The 22,524-nt window shown below is 37.6% G+C and overlaps 1 protein-coding gene across 4 annotated transcripts in view; it reads right to left on the bottom strand.

Annotated features, from left to right (window-relative positions):
* The window catches only part of ATP2B1 (ATPase plasma membrane Ca2+ transporting 1), a 106,502-nt gene that overhangs the window by 47,944 nt on the left and 36,034 nt on the right, over positions 1 to 22,524 (bottom strand). For all 4 annotated transcript variants that reach the window (XM_058673453.1, XM_058673454.1, XM_012926383.3 and 1 more), the window contains exons 2-3: positions 10,915 to 11,343; positions 399 to 596 (exon numbers count right to left, since the gene is read on the bottom strand). In XM_058673453.1, coding sequence (XP_058529436.1) covers positions 399 to 596; positions 10,915 to 11,122 — 406 coding nt within the window. In that variant the 5' untranslated portion in view covers positions 11,123 to 11,343. The remainder of the gene's footprint in view (positions 1 to 398; positions 597 to 10,914; positions 11,344 to 22,524) is intronic.

Consider the following 22,524-nt stretch of genomic DNA (forward strand, 5'->3'; position numbering starts at 1 on the left):
TTTCACAGTATAACCATGTACTAGAATACTGAAAAGCTGTAATAGAACAAGACTATGTGATACAGATGGCTCAGGCCAGTGCCCCACACATGGTATGTATATATGCACAGAACTGAAGTCTTATTATCTAACTCACAGAACTCTGTAAAAGGTTTCTAAGTTAATATGCTTAATGCACTTAGAGCAATGCTTAGCACATACCAAACAGTCAAAAACCTAGGCTGGACACTATTATTACTATGTCTTAGTAAATGAATGAGCCAAACTAACACACACACACACACACACACACACACTATTATTACTATGTCTTAGTAAATGAATGAGCCAAACTAACACACACACACACACACACACACACACACACACACACACGTTTTTGTGCTTCCATTACTTACGTGCATTATCCCCTTCTGGAGGTTGATAAAAAGAAAGGCCCAATGATACTATGGCTGCGATTTCTAATATAATTAAAGTGACATCTTGTAATGCTTCCCACACTAACTGAAGAAAGGTTTTTGGCTTTTTAGGAGGTATAAAGTTCTTTCCAAACACTGCTTCTCTTCTTTCCAAATCTGCAAGGTTTCCACTTAAACCTAATAAAAAGAAACAAATTTTAGTGAGCTGTTATACTACCTAATAAGTGAAAATAGCTGGTTTATTCAAAATATTTATTTGTCACACTTAGATTACAATCAGAAGACCCTACGAAAACGTTTGCATTTTCTTTTTTTAAACTAAGTGTATAGAACTTAAATCACTGAAAAACACGTGCAGTGCTTTAAAAGAACATTTTGAGTAGATGAATAGATTAAAAATTTTCACTTTGCCAGCTGTTAACTTTTTTTTTCAATCATACTAGCTTATACCATCTTGGAAACTGCTGGAGAACAGAATCAATGTAGTTGATGGATTGTTTTTACATCAGACTTAAACATTTCTATGACCTTTACTTATATTTTCCATGCCAACACCGGGAAGTTTACATAGATTTGATTTAGCTGATTTTCATCTTTACTGAGGAACAATAAAGTTAATCTATCTCATGCTCTTAGAAGCAACTCTAGTAAAATGTTCGTTATACTCAAGACTAACAGACAAATGCAAGTCACAAAACAGAAATCTTATGAGTTTGATTTTTTGTTTTTGTTTTTCCAGAAAACAGGCAGTGCTAACTGCATCTACTGTTATGATACTTACTGCCTGGGGTGTGGAATTGGAACACTGACGAGGCAGGCAGGTTAACATGACTTAAATGGAACATTCATTTTGTCTTCCTTTCATCTTATCAAGCAAAGTCCCCACTAAATTTACCTCACTGCTTTTGTCAAATCCAGGTATATTTTAACCAGCTAATGCAATGTGTGTATACAGGTAGCATACTGTGGGACATAGCAACGTAACCAGTACAAATGACATTTGCCCTCAGATTAAGAAGGCTGAGAGGGGCAAAGTTACCAGCATATCCTACTTCTAATCTGCCATATTAAACTCAAGCTAAACTTGAGTGTCAGCAGCAGCCCACTCCAGCAGTCCCCTGTTTTAATGCCCTTAAATAGCCACAAAGAGAAAAGAAGATTTACTACCTCTCCCTGAGCTGGTCTCCATTTGTTCCCTAAGAAATTAACTCATGAGTACAAGACTATTGTTAATAAAACCTGGTAGTCTTAAATATTACCATTGTAAGTACAAAAATAACTGGTCAGATCTTAATTTTTACTGGTTATAACTGAGGTCAATATTTTAAGCAAGCTTAGATGGCTGTTTTGGGGGCTTTAACTTAAAAGTGTTACCTTGAAGGTATTTGGGAGAATTAAAAAAAAAAAGGTAAAGGTTTCTAAAGATTAGATTTCTTCTACCATAAGCACATAGCTAGGACCCCCACATCAACAAAGCTATCTCGTTTAGGAATTAGAAGATTTAGATTCTAGTTCATCCACTGAAATCTTACGTAAGTTATGTAATATTTGGAGGACTGGTGGAGCACTAACACTTGGTGATGTAACTTAAATTCAACACTATTTTGGAGGAATGCAACAGAAGGTATACAGTATGCAAATCAAATTAAGGAGTAGGTAATGTTACCTCCCTACTGAAGAGGGAAGGTAAGTTAAAAATTGAACACTAAAGCTTTTTACTCCATTGGGGGAGGGCAAGTTCTAATAATAAACTTACATACCCTAAGTAAAACCAAGCTTAAAATGTTGTAGCAATAATCTGCTCCCCCAAATACATATGGGACATTACTACTTTGAGAGAATGTTCTCTGTGCTGATAATTTATTGTGAACAACATGAGTCTTACATGCAACAAACTTATATTACACAAGAGGGAGACAAATAGACAATTAAAGTAATTATAGACACAAAAAAGGGCAATGAAGATTCTCTTAGTGGGTTACATTAGTCTTTCCAGAGAGCTAATGTTTGACTTAATCTGAATGATGAAGAGGCATGAAGAGATTTTAGATCAGAACACTGCCAGTAGCTCAAAAGCTAATACAAAGAGCAAAGGAAGGCTGCAGAATCCAAGCGATAGAAACAAAGTGACTGTGGGTACAGCCTAGTGACCCAGGAGGGAAAGAAAACAGGATTGAGATGGGGAGAGCAGCCAAAGGCAACATCAAAGCGGACCTTGAGGGGAGACTGACACTCACTTAAGTGTGAAAGAAACCACTAATATACATTTTCAGTAACTTAAACTGCTATGTAAAGGACAAACTGAAGAGCGAGGGGGTGGGGGAAACCAGTGAGAAACTGTTGCTTGAATTGAGTTTTAGAAGTGGAGGCAGAGAGAGGAATAACTGGATTTGCCAGGTATCTTGGAAGCAGATCAGACAATCTGCTGAAAGACTGGATGTGAGATGAAAGGGAAGAATAAAGAATGATATCTAGACTTCTATTTTCTTTTGGTTGAAGCACTTGAGTGGGTGGATGATAGAGTCATTTACCAAGACAGGGCAGGCCTGAGGAATGGCAGAATTGGGTGGAAAGAAGAAAAACAAATTAAGCAAAACAAGTAGAGATGACATCTCCACACTCAGATATCAGGGAGAAGTGTGAGCCACAGGGTCACTGACCCACACAGATCTATCTGTAGCCATGTGTCCAATGGAAATTTCAGAAAAGCTAGCTCCCAAACAAGAAGAGAGCAGTACAGAACCTGAGAGCACTTGTGATGATATGACAAGGAAAAGATGCCAAAGCAACTGAGAAAAACCAGGAAGAAACAAGGGAAAGATAAAACATGATCACATAGTACTGCAAAAGCCTAGGAATAAACGATTTTGTAAAAGGATTATGGGGCCTGGCTACAGGTTGTTTAAGATGAAGACAGGAGCTGGTACTGTTACATAGCAGGTAAATTTGCCACTTGCAGCACAAGGACATCCCACATGGGCATCAGTGCAAGTCCTTGCTGCCCCACTTTTGAGCCAGATCCCTGCTAATGTGCCTGGGAACGCAGTAGAGGAAGACCTGAGTCCTTGGGCCCCTGCATCCACTTGGGAGCCCTTCAAAAAGCTCCTGTTTTCAGCCTGCCCAAACTCCAGCTCTTGTAACCACATCGGCAGTTGAAAGACCTCACTTTCTCTAACTCTTCTTTTCAAATAGATCTTTTGGTAAGGGGGAACAAAGAGAGAGAGAGAAAGTGGACCACATTCTGTCTCTATTCAGAAGCTGATGACCTCACAAGAAATCTGCCAGGAAAGTAATATGGAAGAAAATCCACCTAAAAAGCTAAACAGAAGGGGAACGAATAAGGGCAGGTGGTATAGTAAATTTCCCTAGGGATTCGATATAGTGGGGAAAATACAACAGCCAAGGCCAGCTAAAAATGGGTTTAATTTGCATTTTGTTTTTTTAAGGTAGGTGACAGATACTAAGGCAAATTACTTACTAATGGAAAGGAGTAAGCCTCAAGAGTCTCTGATGAGATAAGACACTAAGGATAACAGAAGACTAAAGCCTCTGAAAAGGCCAGGGGGAATGCAATCCATGGTGGAGGTGTCTGTTTAAAACAGGCGCAGAAGCCACTTGTTTAATAAGGAAGGAGAAAGTTTAAGGTTCAGCTAAGCTGGTGGAACTGAGGATGAAACTACACAGGACTAGTTTTAAAAAATGCAGAAAGATATTTTATCATATTATTAGAAGTAATCTATGAAAAACAATAATGAGACATCTGCCTAGTGCTGTTGGCTCAGTTGACTGTGGCAGGGTAGCAACGAGGCCAAGGTCATGCAAGAGATTTATCTCCTTATGGATTAGTTAGCTTTACAAACACACACAGATCTATAACCTAAACCATCAAAAACAATCTCAGAATTACATACTTTTGGAATCTAGATCTACCACTGTAGATTAGAACAAATTCATTTTTAGAGGAGGTAATGGTTCAGCAGCATTGTCTGTATAGTATGGAATAAAATGCACACTGTATCAAAACCTTGATGTTTTACAAGAAAATGCAGCACCTGAATTTATGGAACTAATCTAGGAAATGAACAGAGACAAGGGTCCACTAGGATGTTGGAAGCCAGAAGGTTTAACTGGGAATTGTGCATGATACACGGCACATTTGACAGTAACATCAAAATCTGTTCCTTGTGTGTGTGCATGTGTGAAGGTGGTGCTGACAGCAGCAGTCAACCTGACTTCTCCAAGTGAAGGCCGTGACAAAACACGCAGAACAAGAGAGAACATGAAAACTAATGCTGATGTGCATTTTTCTTAGGAGACAGTCTTGTTTCATCATAGTCTCAATTTCAAGAGGAAGTGATCCTATTTCTGCCCTCCACTTTAAAAACCACTGAGCTAACTAACATGTATTAATTCTCAAATGCTCACTAACCAGATTAATTAAAATGAGACAAGACATCTTTCCTTGGGACTTGTCTAGGAACTCAATAGTTTGGTGTGTGGCGGGGGTAGGGGAGAATGGGAAGCAACAAGTTAAACACAACCCACTATATCGAGCATTGCAGAGAACTGAATTCAAATTTAGGGCACTAAAACAGATAAGGATACTCTCAGATATCAACAATGAGTCCCAAAACTGGATAGGGGATCAATATTCATTAAAGGAATCAAATCGCATTTGTACCTCCTCACAGTCTCACCAATTTACCAATTGCTATAAAGGAGTAGCTTTTTTTGGACACATTTTGAAGAGTGCTCAATGTGTAACATTAGTAGTTGTGATTTTCATATGAAATCTTCCCTATGGACTAAGCTCAATGCTTGCCTAAAAACCTGTTTTCATTGCATTTTCCCATGAACATTTTGAAGTACCTTCAGAGGACAGAGAATGCTAATTTGTTTCTTTGAATTTCTTGAGGAATAGGAGAGGCGGACAAGAGATAAATTTCAGACTCATGCTATGTGAAATGTGGACTGTAGATATAGTTTTTGGATTTACTGAGCATTTGGGCTCTATTTAGGAACCTGTGGGAGGCTGTAACTAGCTACTTAAGAATCAAGCAAGTGAGTCTCTTGGCTGACAGTTCCATAAAAATAAATCTTATTTGCGAGTTTAATTCTTTGCAGGAAAGGCTTATATCCTATACATTTTATGAGCAAAACTATTTCAGGCCGTTTTCAAGTATAGGAACAAAAATAGTTGACAGAAAGCACTTTTAAGATGAAAGGCTCAAATAAGCATTTGGAAGGTTTCAGAGAGGGCAAAGACAGCTCACTGCTCCTATCTTAAGGCTTACCAGGTCAGTCAAGGTGTTTCTACAGTCTGAGTCCCCATCAGCTCCAAACACCGTGACATGCTGTATGTTTGTGCTAATGGTACTGTTACTAATAGCAGCATTAAAATAACCTGAGATGACTGACAAATTTTTACTGTTTATTTCTAGCTTGTGTCTTGCTTAGTAGTATACAAGATAAAATGAACTGAGTTATTTAATTTGTGGAGAAATTAGAAAGGCTGCCAGCTACAATCTTTCCCAATCTCTCCAGGTCCACAATAATTATTTCTTTCCTTTCAAGGACAGCATTCAGGGTGCTAGGTGAAAAAAACAAAACTCAGCTTTTTAACATGAATGCCTACAACATGTACGTGTTCTCTCTCTCTCTTTCTCTCTCTCTCTCCCTCCCTCCCTCCTTCTCTCCTGAGCTCAGTAGTTAGTAATCAGAAAACTTTCAACCTCATGATCCTGTCAGACACTTGGTGTGTTTATCCAATGTGCCCTAGCCTGTGGCAATTGCCTTTCCTAAGCATGAACCCACCAGGCTGCTATTTCTGAAAATTAACAGTTAATGTGGAAAATTAAATGTGAGTATAGTATAATGGAAGTATGTGAAGACTGGGACTCCCTGTCAGGAGGGCATGTGGAATGCTTTTCTCCGGTAAGCAATGTTTAAATATGCGACATGATCTGAATGACTGCCAGTGATAACTCCTTCAGGCATTAATTACTTTGTACATAAATCTGAGTGACCTATTATAGATAACTCAAGATTTAAAAACAAAGTTTTCAGGCAGTATAAATTAATGAAAAAGAGGCCGCAAAGAAGAAAACAGAAATTATCTCTAATAAACAAACCAAAAAACCCAGTATATTCCATGATGAAAGCACAAACACAAAACACCTGATTATTGGAATACTGGCTGTTTCCAACTGGTTAAAAATACACTGCATTCAAGCAGATCAATATTAAAATGTATACTTTTGTACAATATGACTGAAAGCATCAAAATGAAGAAAATGTAATGAGATTTATCTTGTTGCAAACAAACAAAAATACTCCCCAGCGGTTCTGACATTCTTTATTGTTCAAGGAAAAGGGACTGTAACTTCCACAGCCATCTCCAACTAAGAACTGTAGCTTAATATTTTTAGCTGTGCAAGAGCAAGCATCTATTCTACACCACTCAGGATCCAAGAATGCAGTTTTCTATATCAAAGTAGCCTGTTTTTAACATCCTTATTTTATAAATTGTCTTTACAATCTTTCTCTTTGCCATGAAGGGTTTCTGGAAACTTCATGGAAAATGCATGAGGTGGGCTTTTTTTCTTCTTTTTCTTTTGGACAAGCATACATGTCTCTTCCATTTTCCCACCAACTTTGGAAGTCCCTATGGTATCTTTGCTATTTTCTTATATTGGCTTTCTTAATCTCTATCACATTTCTTGATCATTTTCTCTGTACACCACATTTTGTTCATCTTTCCCTTTCTTAAGATGCTTTGGATTATATATTGTATTGGGAGGTAGACTCTGTGATGATAGAGTTCTAGCTGTTAATTGTTCACCAGTACTACCATTAAACAAAGCATAAAAATAAATTCATAAAAATGAAGGGCTGGTTGAATTCTCTAAAAGGTACAATCCCATGGACTTGCAAAGGGTAAGAGAGCAAATGAGACACTAAAGTTTTCAAGCTGTATTGGCTAAAATGAGGTGCAAGAGAAAAAAGCAAAGCAACAGATAATGGAAACAGGGGGTTGGGGGAAAGTGGTCAGGAGCTACTGCCCCTGGTGGCAGAGGCTTCTCAGCCAGCCTAGAGAGCAATTCAGAGTTTCAGTGATGTTAAGCAAAGTTCTTGGTAATGGTGTACTCTGACATTCTTTACAGTGTCACACGACAAAATGGATATTCACGTACAGAAATATGCTTTAGCTCTTCAAATGCAGTCAGCCCAAACCCAGATAATCATTTTTTATTAATAAACCAAAGAATGACATCAAATAGGATAAAAAAATGTCTTAGAAAAATGTGCTAATACACATGCAACTAACAGTCATCCAGTCACAAAAACTATAATCTATCATTCTCCTTACTGGCATTCTTACAAAATGCCTTGGTTGTTTCTAGACTTCACTGCAACCTAATATCAGCTCTACTGAAATTTCTGATTTTCTTTTCTACTCATTTTTCTCTTAAGAATATATCACAAACACATAACTACACTTCTCATTTAGTTGTTTTATGACTGTCTTACTCAGATGAACATTAGAGATTTTTTTGTTTGATTTATTCATGCCCAGGGTCTAGAACAAAAACTGGTCACACATTAGACATCAAATAGATCCTTTGGATCCTACATTCCAGCAATTCTAGTTTGCACATATTAAATTCTAGTTTGCAAATATTAAAACTGCTGAAATTGGGGTATAACTTTATTATACACTTAGAATGATCCTTCAGCAACATTTTTTCCCCTTTTTTGTAGAGTGGGAAAGTATGTACAACATGTGACAGTCCCTAGGACTGATGAAACACTCTCAATGAACAAATTAATAAATGAAAGCTAAAAAGACAGGTAAGCAAAATGGTTTGTCTAATCAAAATTCATGTATTTCCAAGAATCATCTCCACGTTCTGACTGTATAAACAGATGATTTCAATAAGAGTGCTCTAGATCTTGATCACTTCCATGGGCACACAAATTTCAGACTGCCTACTTTCTGATCATGTTAACATTTGTCATTTGTATGATTAGTGAATTACTTCTAGAGCTCATAAAATTCCCTTAAAATAGTATTTTATGAAGGCTCTGCGGTTTGTATTTGTATTTTCAACAACAAACACAAAGAGTTCTTATAATGGACTGTTTGTACAGCATTTCAAAATGATAATCTGCTAAACAGTGAGGAATGCTAAATTCACAAGAACATAAGCAAAACTTACTAGGTAGGTAAAATAACGCATTCATTTATGTAACTACACAAAACAAACAATTCACATAGAATTTTGACTGTTAGGTAAATTTAAAAGAGCTTATTAACAGCTCCCATCATGTTGTCAAAAGGATACATTAACTATCATCACCCTTCCTAAATTTAAAAAGCTATCATATGGATGTAAAATCTTCACTTAACATCACGAATTAATCCAAAATCAACACAAGGACTTCTGCCCAAAATAAAACACAAAACTAATACAAACAAAAATCTGAAGTATTTATAAAAATTCCTTGACCTGTTGGAAGGAGGGAACAGGACAAAGATCGTGGATATTCAGCTACTGAAAGATAAGAACTTTGATTCACAGCAGAAAAACGCAAAGACATAGTTGGGGAAGTAGTTAAATACAGTTTGCAACTCATGTTCAGGATGGCTTTAATGTATAAACTATTTGTTACACTGAGGGTTCTTGAATGTTCACTTCTATTAATTTGATAAAATATCCAATAATTAAAATAAAAAAGTAAACCCAACAATTAGACTTTAACTTGACCATAATAATTACATATGGTTAACTTAATGAATGAATCTACCAACGAAGAACAGCATATTAGCACACAAATCTCAAACTTGTTATAAAGTTAGCTAATGTTTCAGTCAGTTTGCATAACGAACAAGGCTTGAATTTTATCAAAGCATCAGAATCCACGGGTCTCTTCCTGATTCCCCTAAACTACCTACAGCAACAGATTTCCAACTACACTAAGATAACATTGTGCATCTAAGGTATAATTACCAAGCTCACATTTCTAGTAGCTCTGACTTGAAAAGATCTAGAAAACCTCCTAAGTAAACAGGTCATCAGGGGAAAAAAATCACCAAGTAATCTAAGGAAGTCCTTTTAGGACACATGAATATTGACTTCCTCATGAATACTGGCTTCCTCAAGGTTATGCTATCTCAGCTAAATCCAAGTAACTACTTATCATTAAGCTGGTTGGCAATTCATGCAAAATTACACTAAAAATTTAAATAATTTGATTGATAAAATTCTTTATTTCCTCTGGAAATGACTTTTTGCTATTATGCCCACTGCTATAATCTGCAGCATGTCATATTTCTGAGAAAAAAGCCACAAAAACACATTTGCATTGTTTCTCTTGAATAGAGTTTAGAGTATTTACAAACATATAAGGTTTAAGATTTTAAAAATAATAATTTCTTACCCTTTATAACATATCATAATCAAAGATGCAAACTTACACTTTCCAATTTCTGCCTTTGCAATTTGGAAGTGCTTTCCTGAAACTTTCTAATCCTTAAGTTTCTGTTCAATATCAGTGTATACAAGACCATTCTTCTCAAATCATTTAGAAAACCATTTTACAATTAAGTCCTATTGAATTTTCCTTATATGGGCATGCAGATATTCAACATAATTCCAACATTAAACTTTTCAATCAAAGGAAATGTCTTCAAGGTGAAAAATCTAACAGCTATTTAGTCTATTCCGTTTGCCTTAGGACCCAGCGAAGTAATTATTAAGCTTTTGTTTAAGCCCCATATGCTAAAAACAATTAAGCTATGGGTAAAGTGAAGCACAGTAAGCAAGGATTATCTCCACAGAGCCCCTGGGGGGCACCAACTCTGGTCTTATCCTGCACAGTTTAAGCGCAAAGACAGGATCATAAACAGAGTAATAATAATAGGATAATTACCCCATCCCACTACTCTAAAACATACAAATTAATTTGTAGCATTATATCTTGATGTAAAGACAATGTACATGCCCAAATCTACTACTAACCCCCCCTTTTAAGATTTATTTTATTTTTATAGCAAAGTCAGATTTACAGAGAAGAGCAGAGATAGAGAGCAAGATCTTCCATCCCATAATTCACTCCCCAAGCAGCTGCAACAGCCGGAGCTGAGCCAATCCAAAGCCAGGAGCCAGGAGCCAGAGCCTCTTTAGGTCTCCCATGCAGGTGCAGGGTCCCAAGGCTTTGAGCCGTCCTTGTCTGCTTTCCCAAGCCACAGTGAGCTGGATGGGAAGTAGGGCTGCCGGAATTAGAACCAGTGTCCATACAGGATCCTGGTGCATGCAAGGTGAGGACTTTAGCTGCTAGGCCACTGCCCTGGGCCCCAACCCATTTTTAACACACTATCATGATAGCACAACCATGTAAAAAGCAAGACAATATAAGCAAGTTTATTGCTGAGTCAAATGTATGGAAAGCACCTTCTGCATGAAGGACTAAAAATGAATGTAATAAAGCCTACCTTCATTGGGAGACGTTTTCAACTTGGTGCAAATCCCATAGACATCTCCATAGCTTTCCTGTATTTTTCGTAATGCATCTGTGGACCGGAGCTCCATGAGAGCACGCAGCTCTGCAAGCGTGACTCCAAAGTCTCCATCATGATTGGCTTCCTTCAAAGAGTTTTTCACACCACTATACACAACTGAGTTGTTTGCCATGTCGCCCATTACAGGTATAATTTATTAGGAGGAAAATGTTTCCCAAAAGGATTGTATTTTCTCTTGATACACTTTCAAGATGAAAATCTTTTAAATACAGCAATCTTTCTTGCACCAAACATTCATTGTATGACTGTGTACAGCAGCATCAGCAACAACATTTCCCGGAGAAGTGACTTGACCTTTGGCCCAGGACTGGCTTCTTCATTTCAATCACGAGAGGTACACATCTGCAATGAGAAGTATTTACAAGTCAGCAGGAGCCACCTTACATTATTACGTACAAAGTACATGCACTTCTTTTTTTTTTCAAAGTAAACATTATTTTTAAAGATTGACTTATAGAGTGAGACAGCAAGCAACAGAGCACACCCTGCAAGGCCAGGGTTGAATCAGGCTGAAGCCACAGCTTCAGCTGGGTCTCCCACATGGGGGACAAGGGCCCAAACACTTCAGCTATCTTCCACTGCTTTTCTAGGCCATTAGTAGGGGGCTGGACTGGAAGTAGAGTATCCAGGAGACAAACCCATGCCCATATTCAATGGTGGTGTCACAGGTGGCTTTACCTGGTACAAGCAGTTTTAAAGAATGGTGTCAAGACAGCTAACCAAAGAATATAAACACTTGCAAGTTTGTTTTACACTTCTGCAATTTTTTATATGATAAACTACCCACTTGCCACTTTCAAACAAAATTGTGTATCAAGACATTAGATCCCATAATTATTAAATGAAATCAAATTTAGTAAGACTGAATTTTATGCTCCATTCAATGTTAATAAGTACCATGTGAGTACTCATATTCCAAGTACTACGACAGTTGCTTTAAATTCATTCTATTATTTAATCATTACAATTTAAGTCCTATGCTACTGTACCAGGAAGGGTAAGACTCAAGAGAAACTGTGTTTTCTGAAAAGTCTGAACTGGACTGGCTCCAAGCCCAAGTACAGCAAAGCCCCTGAAACGATAAAGAACACGACAAACCCTTTAACAGGGTTTCCTACTACTCTCACCAATTTACTTCTCTTCTGATTTTCGTCATCAGATCTTCTTTTGACTTCCCATCTAAAATTCTTCACACTACAGTCTTTTCTGTCATTCTTTTTTTCTTTGCTGGCCCTTACTGTCTCCTTAGACACTATCTGGCTGCCACTATATCATGATGATGTAGAATTACGTCAAACACAGCAGATATTCAGAAGTTACAGAAATCAATTTGTTCACCAGATGTTCAATTCCTCTTAGTGTCCTAACTTTCCTAAACAAAGTTAACATGTCCCAAATGGAATTCATGTTTTCCCTAAATAGCTACCACCATTAAAATAGTCATTTTGGCTTAACACCTTATATCACTCTTTCCAGCTCTGGTCAGTTACTGCATTCGGTTAATTCTTCCTGTGAATAGTCTCCTCTGTAACTCTTGCTTTGTGGTCTTTAAGTTCCGCTACACAGGTTATATTACTACTCCCAAGGTTCTTCCTCATTCTAGTGTCTCCACACCTAATCCCTTCCACACTTGCTGCTACATTTGGCTTTAAAAATAGGCACCAGGTCACTATATCTAAGTCTACATGATGAAACATAGTCCTTATGTCTGTTATGCCTGTTTAGCAGCAAAGCCAAGCTCCATTTCTTTGCCTCAACTTCTCTCTTTTCCCAACATAATTAAGAATTAGAAAATATACCATCAAGTGCAACTAAGCTTTTCCAATGAAGCTGTTAGGAACATGCTTGCAAATCATGGTCCATGATTCTTACCACCTCACATGAAAATCACTGGGAGGACTTACAAGAAAATGTGGATCACTGGGCCCCACCCCAGAAATTGTAGACAACTTGGTGAGGCTCTACCATGTGCATTTTTAATAAGTTCCCATGTGACGCTGCTGTGGTCCAGGGAGCATACTGGGAGGACCATAAAACTTGAGAATGAGGTAAAAACTTAAAATTCCTAAAGGCACATTGAACATGGATAGTTGAGGAAAGTTGACTTGATTCAGGTTAAATCTGCAAGGACAGTTGTGGATTCTGTTGAGAGTTTTTCATTGCCTCTTTCCTCCTACTTCACAAATCTGTATGCTTGACCTATTAACAATTTTTCTCATTTCATAAGCAAAGTAGGTTCTGTCCTTCTCACATATCAACTATTACAATAATCCAACTTGAAACAATGGAGAGTACGTTTACTTGATCATGTCCTCCCAAGTTTCCATAACCCAAACAGCTTTGTCTGAAAATTGTACCAAACCTGACAGATTGTTTGAGATAAAATAATGAAGATTGATATGTCTATGTGTTGTCTGTGCTGATTTTTATAAAAAAGAATTTTCCTTAATAACTCCTGTTCTGCTGACCTGCCAATTAGCATTAGAGTGAAAGGATCTGCTTGACAGATCTCCCCAGAGGATCTGAAAATATGTGGGCACCTCCTCTCCTTCTTCAGGGAGCTGATGCCCACAGGAGTCACACATACTGGTTAGACATGCAGCAGCAGACATCTGGATTTAAAAGCCTTTTACTGTTAAAAGTACTGGAGCAGAGGTAAATAACTTAAGTTTGAATCATCTGAATACTTCATTATCATTATCCAAATACCAAGTCTTCTATTTACATTTTTCTCAGTTAAAAAACTAAGTTTAACTTTAAGCTTAACTCCAAAATCTGTTTTTCCTCCTTAAGTTCCTCAGTAAGAGGAATATATTCCTTTCACCACACTGTCTCCAGTTTAAAAGCTCATGAAGGTCAAAAAGTCAAATGATACCACATGCACTGATTTCTACAATAAGGTCACAATGGAAGAGACACTGTTCTGGGTATGCTACTTCCTAACTAAGCATCTTTCTCTTCATCTTTCAAGAACAGACCCACTTATTATTTAGAAATCTGTCTTCAAATTTCAGTAAGTCTGATTGGGGTTCCTTCCCCATCCCCAATTGTTCTCCTCCCATGCTGATTATTGATTTCAGAAATGAACACCTGATTCAAGAAGGACCAAAATGTGATTTTGAGACATTTTTCTTTATTGAACTTTAGTTTGTGAAACAGAGAAAGATACCATTTGCCTATCAGTCCTAGCACATCATTTAAACATCTGGGTCAATCAGTGATTAGTTTGCTTTATCCCTAATCATTTCAGTAATGTGTAAATGTCCTTATGTGACTTTTCTATCATTTTGCAATCCATATGGCTCCCAATTATGGTTACTGTCTTTACTATTTCAGAGAAATGATCAAATGTAAAAAGTCACTTCCCAAAAGTAGACAGTGTGATAACTGATTACCTAAATGTTACATGTTGGGCTGTTGTCTATTCCTAAGTCACCAGCAGGTTCTTACATTTTATTATTCATTTCCTCTTTAAAATGTTAAATACAACAGCAACAACAACAAAGCTTTCACTTTCCATTTACTAACTACAACAAAAGAACACTTTTCAGGACTGATTCATAAACAATGTAGAAAACAGAATATCTGTCTTACTTCTCTTTATTCTCTAAGAAGTTGTTATCTTCCACTTGAAGGTTTAAAAACTGTTAGGTGGTAACTGAGACCACAGAATAGGGGAGTTTGTAAAGAAAAAGTGAAGCCTGCTCCCTATAGAATGTTAGGTCTATAAGATTATCCCTGAATGGCTGACATCTCTGATTAACCAGTGTTACAGTGTCTGAAGCACTATGGGAAAAGACAGTCCTCAAAGACTAGAGAGATTTAAAAAAAAAAAAAAGGTTACAGTTTCCAAAAAGGAAAATAAATAAAGCCTATGGGGCATTTGGCCTAATGGTGAAGGCACTGGCTGGCATGCTCCAATCCACCTAAGAGTGCCTGGGTTTGCCTCCCAGCTCTGGCTCCAGCACCTATGTAAGAGCCTCAGACTGAGATTTCCAGTTCGGCCCAGGCTCACACCCATGGCAGCCATGTGGACATTTGGGCAGTGAATCATCAGAGAGAAGTTCCCTCTTCCACCTCCCCTACACACTTTCTCCCTCTCTCTCCTCACTTGCAAGGAAGAGGACAAAGAGGAAGAAAAAGGTGGATTCCTTCCACCCTAGAAGCTACTCTGAGTGCGCAGTGCACCAAAGGAACACAAAGATAATTGTGAGTTCTCAGCAGTGGAACTCATAAAGAGAAAGATTTGTTAATCATACGATTTCATTCCTTCTTTTACAAGGTCACTTACGGATCATAAAGTTTCATGAAAGTTAGTTCAACAGTAACAAAAGAACATCATTTATTAGAAAATTAAGAGAAATACAGACAAATAGCTAAGTAAATTATGGGATAAAACATGGAGTTCTAAAAATTATTATTATAGAGCAAAAGAATTTCCTGCAGGCAAAATGGAAAATTTATGCTAATAAAATTAACATTAGCAATGAGCAACAACCAGGAATGAGGCTTTCATAAATGCATTGTTGGGATCCCCATTACAGAATAATTCCAAGCTTTTGTTAGTTCTTCAAAATACGTAAAAATTGTGTGTACTGATTCTCTAGGTAAGCTGAAGCCAGGTAATCAGTGAAAATGTTAGATAATAGAATTGGAATGCACATCAGCAGAAAGAAACGAGATGTCAACTTGGTGAAAAGTATTATTTCTCACATTTATTCCAAAAACATAACTATATACGTAAGAAAAAACTGTCACAATCATGAAAAGATGAAGTTCAGTTTACTCAATAGATACACACTAATTTTGTGTGAATGAGCATGATGTTGGCATTAAGAAATCAATCCTAAAAGACTAATTACTAACTTGAAGTTACTAAACAAAAATGGCAAAGCTAACTATAAAGACTTATTCTGCTAAATAATGATTGCAAAGGAAAGAATTCTAGAATGTAACAGCTGAAAGAGATGCTGGAAATCAAATACAATTGTAATTTTACAGCCAGAGACATTCACAAAGGTCTTCTTCCAACATGGATAAAGATGCTTCTAACAAAAGCAAACAAGCATTCAACACTCACAAAATTAAGAACAACCATCAGTAAGCAGCCAAAAGTCACAGGATAACTCGTAACAAAAGGATGGTTTGAGGGGGCTAGTTCTATCAGGGAAATTAAGTGGCAATGTACAAAAAAGCAGGTACTGGTTCCCTAGTTATTGCAAGCACTATCTGACAAAGAATTAAAAAACAGTTTGTAACTACAGCCCTTGAAAAGAGAACACACAATTCCCTCCATTTTCTTAGTATATTTTTAAGACAGAATCAATCCCATTTCCTTCACGTGTAGACCGGTAATTATGGGAACAGGGATAACTAGCCTTTACAGCTAATCATTTTGATTGCTACTGACATTTTATTGACAGTAAAAGGTACCTAATAAATTCAGTAATCCGGCCCGCTCCCATCCAACCTTTCTAGATAACCACAGTGATCCTCACCACCTTAAAATGTGCCCTAGAGGGCTGAGCAGTATAGCCACTATCTGACAACTTCAATTCTAGGTCCACTGCACTGAAAAAATAGGCAAGGCAAAAAACACACCTTATGTATCTTTAATCTCCTATCTCAGCAAGAGGTACTATACTCTTCCAAATTTATCCATTTTTCTGAAGGAAAAAAACGATCTCTAGTGGTTCACACTCTAAAAAGTTAAAATTTTCAAACTATTTATTTCTAATAAATGATAAAAACTACTATAAGCTGTTAGATGTCAGTGTTCGCATGTAATATCAGAGTTTAACAGAAGAAACAGCAGATAATGCGATGCAACACATACCACAACATGGATGCTTCAACAGAGTATGTGGTAGAGCTTATTTTTAGCAAAGCTTTGGTATATTCCAATTACCTAATTAAAGCATTCCAAAAACATCAATTGATGACTCAAATTCAATACTGTGCTGAACAACCTTTCCATTTTTTAAGCGGCTTAAGTAAAAATTCAAAGAAAAGTAGATAAAGCCTATACAGTTTCATTAGAAATGCAGTTTGTATCAGATAAGAATGATTCCTATAAACATGAGTAAATTTACCAAACAGCATTTCAGAAAATAAGCAGTCTGTAATTCCTGGCTTATTAGTCTTAACAAAATCATAATACCAATGTGTTGAGTACACTCGGTCCTATTTCCCTGAATAACTTTCACCTGATAGACTTAGAGGCAAAGACGCAGTACAGTACTTTAAGGGCAAGTTATAGAAGCTGCTATGATACAATCACCTGAACAAACCTCTGCCATGGAAAACAAATAGACTAGAATGGGGCAGGCATTCATCCACCTTCCACTATGGCTTTTATCTTAGAGTTACAACGTTTCACTTACTTCTTGGTCTCCCCCAGTGAACTGGAACTCAAGGTAGCATCTTTGTTACTCATTTTTAACCATCAGTACTGTCTGGTAAATAGTAGGAGCTCAGTGTTTACCATTATTGTTTGAATATTAAAAAAATCAATCTGAAAGGTTTTGCAACAGAACCAAATACAACTCAAATACTAAAAAACAAAGCCTAAAATTGTATTTAAAATCATAGACTGTGTGAGATGAGTTAAGAGAAATTCCAGCACTAAGTGTTCAAAGAATCTGGGTTTGCAGGATGTATCAGTTTAACTTTCCCTTTCAACAACAGATGTTTATAATTGTACAACAGCATCAGGGCAGAGATTTACAGCGCAGGTCCTTTGTATCCTTACCCTTGGCAGAATACAAAAACAAAACTGCATGTCAGTGTTTCAGAAAGCGTAAACAAATGATATATTTACTTGAGAAATAATTAGCTACTTAAGCTTGAAAATATGGACTAAATATCAGGCAAATAAAATTAGCAGGTAGATCTAAACAATGAAGAAATCTTATCCAGCAAAGGTTATCCGGTAAGAAAACCCTTCATTATCTAGATATTCCCCTCTCTGAAACTCCTATTTCTATATTACCTCCCACTGACAGATCATTACCTTACACTCTAGTGTCTCCCCTGATGAGTAACTGCTCCTCTTGCTCTTAAATCTAATGGACTAAACCTGTACTCTCTGTCACCTGATCTACAGGCAATCTTTGCTACTGCAAAGCTAACTACTCCTTCGCTCCTGAAATGTTCTGCTCTCTTCATTCCCCCACTGCTTCACTCCTGTTCTCACCACTCTGTCACCTCTGGCTGCTTGCTGTCACTTTCCATTACTTGTACCACTTCTGGAATAATTGGTACTGGAAGTCAGTAGGAAGGGATTAGGTGCCATGATAACCTTTACTGTTTTCATCTGGTTTTAGTCAACTAAATCATATTGGCTTGTAAACAATAGTAAAAATGTATTTCTGTGAATTTACAAAACTTACAATTTTTTTGTTTCTATTTCAGAACTTTACAATTTAATTAAAATTATGAAACCATACTATAGCAGCCTGGCTCAGTGAAAGTGTGAGGGGGGGGAAACACCCAGTTTCCTTATCCTGACCTCCAAAACAGCTTTTACTCTGTAAAGAAATACACAAGTCCAAAGCAGAAGAGGTTCTGTAAACTAGTGATTCACCACCTGCCTGAACTATAAGACAGTTTCTCTGGCTTTTGACAACTGCAATCTCCAGCATAATTTATTCGGTCATGCCAGCAAAGTAATTAGGCTACGTGTACGATAATATTCAAGTGTGTATGTTCTCAAACACAGATATCTTGATGTTAACTAAAGACACTTTTGCTCTCTGGTCAAGTCAATCGGTACCATACAATTCCAAACATTAACATATCCCTTTGGGAAGCTTGTCAGCATCTGCATGGTTATACTGGCTCAAAAAGAAAACAAGTGATCAGGTTAAATTTAAAGATGCGAGTTCTATATACTGCAGATCACTGGATCAAAGCTTTCAGCATGCCTCAGAATCACATAACGAACTTTCTAAAGCATATATTGTTGGGTAAAACCCTAGAAGTTCAATTCACTTGAGTTGACATAAAATTATGAGAACTCTGCCATTTCTAACGTTTTCTCAGGCAGTGATGATGCGGATGCTACCAGTCTGGAAAGCAAATGTGCTCTCAAGTATGACTAAGGAACAAAGTGCTGGGCTGTCATCTTGATCCAAAAGTTTTCTTGACAAAGAATAAGTAAAATCAGTCATGGTGTTTTATTATGCTATTCTTAATTTGCAGATCACTTTTCAAGATTTATTTTTATTACAAAGTCAGACATATAGAGAGAGGAGGAGACAGAAAGGAAGATCTTCTGTTCAATGATTCACTCCCCAAGTGACCAAAACGGACAGTGCTGTGCTGATCCAAAGCCTGGAGCCTGGAGTTTTTCCAGGTCTCCCACACGGGTGCAGGGTCCCAAGGTTTTGGGCCATCCTCGACTGCTTTCCCAGACCACAGTCAGGGAACTGGATGGGAAGCGGAGCTGCCAGGATTAGAACCGGTGCCCAAAAGGGGTCCTAGTGCATGCACGGTGAGGACTTTAGCTGCTAAGCTACTGCACAGGGCCCAGCAGATCACTTTTAAAAAATATTCTTGGAGCCAGCATTTTGACATTTATATCAAGTATATTGACACATTTCTATTTAAACAAATACACTACAATTTCCTTCATTCAAAGCAAAAATGTGGAGGCTCACACTAATACCTCATCAACTAATGTTTGATTATTTTAAACCCCTAAAAGTATTTAACAAAGAACTGTAATTTACATATTTACCTTACCCTGACTTTCTCTCAAATTAGTTCCACTTTGTTTTCTCTGATTCTGTCCTACTGAGGCATTTTAGGAAACTTTGATCTTCACGGCAAATTTTCTAGTTTTTTTTTTTTTTTAAAGACAAGCTTTTTAAAAGCTTAAAAATAAAAAATGTTAATTTTATATAATCCTATGCATCTTACCAAATATAAGAACATACTATATCTCCAGTTAAATATGAGAACCAAATGTTCTAGTCTCACTGGTGTTGAAATTTCCAGCTATAGTTAAATAGGATCTTTCTAAATTAAAACTGTTTTTCCCCCCTTCTGTTCAGTAGCTAGATGGCAATATGAACACTTGAATGTCACACCAGCTGCTCTCCCGGCCTACTCAATTCTTCAGAGCTTCTCTCCTGTCAATTCACAAGAACCTACACTCACATGCTTAAGGAAACAGGATGCTCATTATGTCACTAACCAGGCTCACCAAAATAAGTTGGCAATACTGAGGAAGGTATAACTTATCTACAAATTTTAACAAGAACTTTCTATTAATTAAGAGCTCTAAACTTCAAGAGTGATTTATTTCAATATTTGAATTGAACAGATGTAAAGGCTGATGACATTTGATCATTTCTTCTTCCCCTCTATATTTATAGTCTGATAGATGTCTTTTCAATTTCCAGCTGTGGCTATCAAAGAACAGCTCAGTAAATCAATACTTACATTTGCAACATTCAAATAATCTCGTTTGAAAATAAGGTGAGCTATATTTTAAGAGAATTTCAGGTAAGATTTTGATACGTAGCTAATTCAACAAACAGCAAATGAATATTAGGGATATGTCAAATCATAATCCACTTTATTAGAGCATGCTAATGATCTTTCAAACTCTGGTTTCACACATTTCTGACCTTTGTTCTAAGACTTTATTTTGAACCCTATAGCTGTTATTCAAGGAAAGAACCAGATACTGGAGTTACCATCACCTGGAGTTCTCAAGAGATCCTCTACAATACAACAATTCCCCTTTATTTCTCTTATTTTATACTGAACCTCGAGTACACATCCTGATCTCCAGGTTGAAAGTCACTCAAGATCCACACTTGCCCACTAACTTCCCAGCAATCCACGGCTTCCATTTCACTCACTTGCCCTTTATCCTCCTACTACACCCATCTGGCAATTAGCTACCCTTGAAGAGACATACCATCTGTTGAACAAATCTGATTAAAAAAAATGCTAAAACTGAGCCCTTATTCCACTAACAGCATATTTTTCTCAGTCATATGTGATCCACTAACACGTCTCAGGTACCAGTCTGTTCCTCTTTGAACGTCCAAGTCATTCTTAAGCCATTCTAGCTATTGTTTCTGCTCAGGCTACTCAAGTTGGCTTCAAGATCTTATTTCTTGGACTGCTACTGCAATCCATAGTTACTTCTTTAATTGCCTGTCTACTGGTTTTCTAGTTAGCCTAGCTAATAGCCAAGATACATTTTACAACATAAACAAAATGTCTTCCGAACCTCCCCTCCTGAAAAGCATGCCTCTTTGGATTCCACCAACCCATGAAGTTGGCTGAACTACTCTCCTCTACTTTTTTCTCCACCTCTTAAAAAGACATTCTGATCACTCACACTCATCTTGACCCTGACAAACCTGATCCATTATACTGAAATAGCTCTCTGTGGTGAATGAAGATTTGAGATTTTTGCTTTTCCCTGGAGGCCTCATCTTCCTCTCAACTTCTGTGACAACTGACAGTATTCTTCTCTCTACTGCACTGTTTACTTTGTTTTCACATCTCTAACCAGTTCTCCTCTCCATACACTCACTGGTTTCCTAAACCTTGATCATATCCCAAATGAAGGTATCACTATGCAGGAATCCAGCCATAGGCCTCTCTCCACTACAATGTTCTCTCAGCAATTTCTATTAAGCGGTGGATGTAAGACACGGTGTGGTATGAGTAAACAGTGAGAACAAAAGTTCAAATTACAAAATACTGGGGGTAGCGCAATGGCACAGCAAACTAATCATCATCCCATATGGGTGCTGGTTTGTGTCCCAGATGCTCCACTTCCAATCCAGCTCCCTGCTATGCCCTGGGAAGGCAGCGGAGGATGGCCCAAATTCTTGGGCCCATGCATCTATGTGGGAGATCCAGCAGAGGCTCAAAACTCCTTGCTGGAAGAGGTTAGCTCTGGCTGTTCCAGCCATTTGGGGAGCCAATCAATGGAAGAAAGTCGTTCTCCCTCTCTCTCTAAATCTACCTTTCAAATAAACAATCTTTTAAAAAGTTCTAAATTATTGGTGCAGTTAACACCTTTAAGCTTTCGTAACAGAACATTAAAATGATAGCAAGCATATGTAGGAAAAATGTTTACTAAAACTACAAATCGAAAGGAAGAAAACATGTAGACTTCAAAAGCTACCAATTCACAATTTCTCATTCACTAGTCTCATAAAAAAAGAAAGCTTCACTTATTTGAAAAGGAACAAACAGACAGTGAGAGGGAGCGGAGAGCAGCAGGAAGTGCAGGGGAAATGGGAGGGGCAGGGGGAGAGACAGAATAAAGATCTTCCATCTGCCAATTTTCTTCTCAATGCCCACAACAGTCAGTGCAGTGTCAAGCCGAAGCCAGGCACCCAGAGCTTCATCTGATGCGGGTGGCAGGGATTCAACCACTTGAGGCATCACTTGCTGCTTGCCAGGCGTGTGTATCAGCAGGAAGCTGGACAGGAAACAGAGCCAGAACCTGAACCTTGACACTTCAACGTGGGTTGCAGGCATCCCAAA

The sequence above is a fragment of the Ochotona princeps genome, chromosome 15 (genome assembly GCF_030435755.1).
Source record: "Ochotona princeps isolate mOchPri1 chromosome 15, mOchPri1.hap1, whole genome shotgun sequence".
Taxonomy (NCBI): Eukaryota; Metazoa; Chordata; class Mammalia; order Lagomorpha; family Ochotonidae; genus Ochotona; species Ochotona princeps.